Source organism: Propithecus coquereli, unplaced genomic scaffold (assembly GCF_000956105.1).
Source record: "Propithecus coquereli isolate 6110/MARCELLA unplaced genomic scaffold, Pcoq_1.0 Scaffold12471, whole genome shotgun sequence".
Lineage (NCBI taxonomy): Eukaryota > Metazoa > Chordata > Mammalia > Primates > Indriidae > Propithecus > Propithecus coquereli.
Genome location: NW_012136605.1, coordinates 3,239 through 8,793, shown reverse-complemented (window position 1 = coordinate 8,793; position 5,555 = coordinate 3,239). Strand labels below are relative to the sequence as shown.

At 45.7% G+C, this 5,555-nt stretch overlaps 1 protein-coding gene across 1 annotated transcript; it reads right to left on the bottom strand.

Moving 5' to 3' along the window:
* Nucleotides 1–413: 413 nt before the first annotated feature.
* LOC105805105 (acetyl-CoA carboxylase 2-like) lies at nt 414–4,980 on the bottom strand. Its single transcript, XM_012637925.1, has 5 exons — nt 4,704–4,980; nt 2,578–2,700; nt 2,204–2,473; nt 1,673–1,770; nt 414–693 (listed from the first exon to the last, which is right to left on the bottom strand). The coding sequence occupies exons 1-5, from the start codon at nt 4,914–4,916 to the stop codon at nt 540–542; spliced, it is 858 nt and encodes a 285-aa protein (XP_012493379.1). The 5' UTR covers nt 4,917–4,980; the 3' UTR covers nt 414–539.
* Between the last annotated feature and the right edge of the window lie 575 nt (nt 4,981–5,555).

Sequence of the window (5,555 nt, the reverse complement as noted above, 5' to 3'; positions counted from 1 at the left end):
TTTAATAACCTAATGCTACTACGACTGCTACTAGACACAGAAAATATTTAGAAAGGCCATGCGGCGGGGAGGAGGAATACTCATTTTCTACAGTTAAAGTCAGACACAAGTTCTTCTAAACACTCGATACCTTTGAAATAAGAGGAGATTGGACCCTGATCCAAATAAGGCAACTATAAAAAGATACTTCTGAGATAACTCTTGAAACAGGAACCAAAACTGGGTTCCGATGATCTGAAAGAGTTGTTGATTTGGGGAGGGTGTAGTAACAGTATTACGGTTACGTAAAAAAGGAAAGAAAAAGCCCTCATCTCGTTATGGGTTACAGATCCACCCTGAAGTATTTCCGAGTGAAAAGACGTAATGGGGAGGTGGCTTTAAAATATTCTAAGCGGGGTGGGGGCAGGAGGTGGACAGAAGACACAGGAAGGACACAGGAAGGGCTGCTACGGATGACCAGGGGAGCTTCGCGATGGGCACGTGGCGCCCGTCACCGATCCTCTCTATTGGGACTATTTGAAAGTCTCTGTAATGGAGAGTCAAAAAAGAAAAGGAACTAGGAGGGGACTCACCAAGCTAATAGTGACGACCTCTTCGTAAGCCAGGGAGGACTCCCCAGCGATGGTGCCCGAGCCCCTGAGATTCTCCACACCCAAGCCATCGTCCTTCCCAATGACATCCGTGATGACGTATCTGCCAAAAGCAAACACAGGTTAAAGACCGAGCTCTGACCCAGAAAGTCCCAAGGACCCAAGGCAGGAAGGACGGGGCAGTAAGGTGAGAGACTGAAAGTGGAAAAGCAGCCAGAGGCTAAATGAAAGCAGGGGTCTAGAACCCTCACGACGGGTACTAACATTTCTAAAAGAGCAAGTACAGCATCAAAAATTATCACCCTTGTCCCTTGACCTAAGATGTCTGTCTGTTCAGAGGCTGCCTTAGTAAAACGTCACTCTACCCCGCATTCCTCCAAAAGCAATCTACAGAAAGATGGGGGTACACAGCTGAAGCCTGTTCACAATCAAGATTCCACGACCACATAAGCCTGTCCGGTCAAACCCCTGTCAGAGATTCACAGAGAGCTTCAGCATGTTAAAGGTTCTGACAAGGCCTGCACAGTACAGATGCTTACTAAATCTCATTTAACCCAGTATTTCCCAAACTCATCTGACTGCGGAAATTTTTTTCTCCCCTACATATCTCTAACTAACATTCCGAAAAAGCCAGTCTAAGAATTCCTGATTTAGTCAATCCCACTAAGAAAGACACACTACCTTTGATGTCCGCAAAGAGCAGATCCCTTCCCTGCCCCTATCTTCCCAGCTCGCCAAATCACCACTGCATCGGTTCAGCTAATTTGGTCATAAAGTGTGAGCTTGCAGCTCCTGGGACATCCTGAGGATCCAATCTAATTCTCCCTGCAGGACGTGCTATTTTTGTGGAAGGGGTGAGTCATTTTAGAATGACAAGGATGGGTTCACCCTGGAGAATGTCCCAAATGTTTAAGTCATCAGTTCCCCACTGTGGAAGCACAGGGGTCTTACACTATAATCACCACCACCACCCACCTGAAAATATCAATCCCCACGAGTCCAGAGGAAACGAGACCAATTCCCTGTGACTAGCTGACACGAACCATGAACAAAATTAAGGAGCCACCCGATGAGTTATTTACCTGGATTCCCCTCCTTCCTCGATGTGTTTACAGTGGACGGAGTTCAGGGAGCTGATTCTGGTGTAGTCTTGGGGGGTCAAGTACAGGTACTTAAATCCCTTAAAAAATAGACTTCAGTGAGGCTATGAATCCAGTTACCTGCGCCGACAGCCACTGTTTTTTAAAAAAAGGGTCAATACGGTAGGGGCGAATGTACGCCAGCGGCGGCGTATTTTTCACCTTTGCATTTTCAGTGCACGCTGCTTTCAGGAGACGCTACGTATGTATCAGCTCAGCATTTATAAACTTTGATTCATTATTATTCCCCTAAGGAGCCTTTTTAGACATTTTTTTTCCTAATCACCGCCCTCCCCACCAATGAAATTTTAAAGCCACTGATACGCTGCATGGCTGTTTAGGCGCTACCTGTCTACCGGTGCTTTACACATAAAAAGAGTAAGATGTTTCCCGTCCTCTGGCAGGTGCTATCACCCCCACTGCAAAGACACTCGCAGAACGGAATCACCCTGCCACGCCAGCTTCATGACGTACTTTCTGGGGGTCTTCTGGGTCCACCCAGGCCACCTGGAACATGTGTTTGATCTCCTCTGCCATGCCGATGCGGGCCCCACTGTTGGCTGCCAGGTAGATTTTGGGGATGCCCTCTGCCCGGGCCATCTCGGACGCCCGTAGGTACAGAAGGTCCTCCCCTGGGCCGAAGGATCCGATGCGGAAGGTGATGTCGTTGCCGATGACAATCACATCCCGCCCTTCTGGATACTCTTGGGTCTTCAGCCTCATTTTGAAGGCCACCATGCCTACCTGGGAAGACGACGAACACACAGGGAAGGTGAGTCTGTCTGTTCGGGGGGAGCTTTGTACAAAGGGTGACTGCAGCCGGGGGCCGGGCTCTGCTGAGCCGTTACCTCGTTTCCACCAGGGAGCCGGTTCATCTCCACCAGCTGGCCCTGGGAGTCCAGCACTAACTCAGTGAACACCAGGATGTCTTTGGGGTACTTGTCTGGGGAGCCCCACAGTTTAAAGAGAGCCTGGGGAGAGCAGAGGAAAGACGAAAAACTTGAAGGCATCAGATGGGGGAGATCTGTCATGATTTCAGTGTGAATTTTCTAGTTCTTTCTTTTTTAATCGTGAAATATTTGAAGCATACAAAAAAAAAACCACCCTATGTAGAATAATAAATGAACACCCAGGCATCCACCTGGTGGCTTTGTCAAATCTTAATGTTTCCATAATTGCTAAAGATTTTTTAAAGAAAGAAGAAAAATGCAGGTGAAGCCCCTGGTATACCCTCCCCCTGCCACTCCTTACCCTCCTCCCCGGTCCACCCCGAGTAACCATTAGCGATGCTAGTCCTGAGCACACTTTCTTATGTACTCACTTCATCATATATGCATACATTGAAAACACATAGTATTATTTAAACAAATTTTAAATAAACAGCACCATCCTGGACACATCCTTCAGCCACTTACATTTCCTACTCCCCATGATGTTTGCGAGATTTTTCCATGTTGTTACATTTAGCTCTTGATCCCTGCTGTTCAGTTTTCCATGGTATGACTGTACCACAAGTTATTTACTCATCACCCTATTTAGGAACATGTAGGTTGTTTCCAGTTCTACGCTATTACCCATGAGGCTGTAATGAACATTTTTACAGCCTCTTCTTAGAAGCAAGGCTTAGAGTTTCCCCACCCCCCCCAACACACACACCCAGCAGAACGGCTGGGCCACAGGGAATGGGAACCTTCAACATCACCTGACGTTATCAAACAGCTTCCAAATTTTTTGAACTCCTTTAAAAGCCCAGTAAGAACATATAAGAGCTCCTTTGCCCCCTACATTCTCCAACATTTGGTTTTGCCAGATTTTTATATGTTTACGCATCTGCTGGGTGGGAAATTGTGTCGTGGTATTGATCTGTACTTTGCTGATTATTACTGAAGTGACCGCCTTTTGATATGCTTGTCAACCATGCAAGTTTCTTTTTGGCAAGTTTCCTGCTTATAACTCCTGCCCGTTTTAATAGTTTTGCTTTTTCTTTTTTCCTAATTGATTTATATAAGCGTTCTCAAGATCATCTAGTTGATGATAATAGGCACTGAAACAAATTCTCCCAATCTGGGGCTTCATCTTTTCTCTTTTGTCTAAACAACTTGTAAGTTTCAACATAAATGTATCCGGCTTTTCCTGTATAGTTTGTGCTTCTAACTGACTCCCAGTGGCTTTAATTTTCCAACGTATACTTTAATAATCAGAAAAGTATAACAAAACGTTATTTTTTAAAAGTAGACTAAAGCTTCCTCAAAGGCAGTGACCCCATCCTCTTCCTCGTGGTCTATCTAGCCTCAGAATGGTGACTGCCAAGTACCAGGTACTTAATAAATGACCATGAAAAAGACCAGAAGGAAACACATCAAAATGTTAAGCAATTTGCCATTAGGGTGTGGCACTACAAGTTACTTTTTTCTTTTTTCTATTGCCCTTTATTTTCCAAAGTTTCTAAATCATATTACCTCTATCATTGGGATAAATTAGGTTTATTTTGGGAAAATATACTATGAAGTATGAAGTCCATCCCAACATTAATTTCTTTCTCTTCGTGAAGATCTTTTTTTTTTTTTTTTTGGAGACTGTCTCGCTGTCACCTGGGCTGCAGTGCAGTGGCATCATCATAGCTCACTGCAACCTCAAACTCCTGGGCTCAAGTGATCCTCCTGCCTCAACTCAGCCTCCTGAGTGGCTGGGACTACAGGTACGTGCCACCATGCTCAGCTAATTTTGTTTTATTTTTTGTAGAGACGGGGTCTTGCTATGTTGCCCAGGCTGGTCTTGAACTGACCTCAAGTGATCCTCCTGCCTTGGCCTCCCAAAGTGCTGGGATTACCAGCATGAGCCACTGTACCTGGCCCCACACCTTGTTCTTTAGATTGAGTCTTTAGAAAAGGATCTAAGGACAGGGGGTTGGTTCTGGTGGAGTCTGCTGGGAGGAGCTGGTTGGGGGGGTGACGCATCTGTGCCGCAGACTTGCCTGCCTGAACATTTCCGGGAAGTCATAGATGTAGGTGGTCCCCAGGGACTGGGCCTGGAATCGCTTGGCCTGCAGCAGGTCCTTGGTGACGTAGGGAGTATTGATCAGCATCCCGTGCTGGGGCCCTTGTTTGTCGCCAAAGGAGTGAAACATGATCTGAACGAGAAGGAAAGGAAAACAGAGAGTGAGAGAGCAGGTCTTAGAGAACCACATTCCTCCCCAGTTATCTCTCCCCCGTCCTCAACAATGAAACGATGTGGAAAAGCGAGGCACGTCGCGTCGTGTAACCATGGGCGTGCCTGGGATAGGCACGATGCTCTTCGTCACCGCTGTGGGCAACCAGAACAAGAAGGGACAGTGGGAGCTGGGGAGACACAGCCCCAAAAATACGGCAGTCGGAGCACGACTCACGTAAACAAGAGTGCGTGTAGAAATGGGAGACATTGAACAAGGTCTGTACTGGGGTTAACAGTACTGTGCTAATGTCAACTTCCTGTTTTGATAATGTAAGACAGTCACGTAAAATGTTCTCATCAGGAGAAGCCATGTGAAGGGTACACGGGAACTCTCTGTGCAATTGTTTCCTCTGAACTAATTTGCAACTTCTTGAGCGTCTTGAATCTTTTATTATTTCAAAATAAAAGGTATATATATTAACATATACACACACACACACATTTACACACACACTATATAAATATATAAACAAAAACACACATATATAAATGACAGTCAAAAGGATATTTGATTTACTTTATAAAAGTCTGTTCTGAAACAGGTTGGGGGAGAGATATCTATTTCCCCAAGTGAACCAATCTGGGAACTGCACTGCGATCAAGCACAGTGCTCCGT

Excerpts from the sequence above, each read along its gene's own strand:
- LOC105805105 (XM_012637925.1), bottom strand. The coding sequence starts at position 4,916 with ATGTGGTTCTCTAAGACCTGCTCTCTCACTCTCTGTTTTCCTTTCCTT. Across the intron at positions 1,771-2,203 it reads ACCCAGAAGACCCCCAGAAA|GGATTTAAGTACCTGTACTT; the intron begins GTACGTCATGAA and ends CTATTTTTTAAG. Across the intron at positions 694-1,672 it reads GAGGAAGGAGGGGAATCCAG|ATACGTCATCACGGATGTCA; the intron begins GTAAATAACTCA and ends TGCTTTTGGCAG.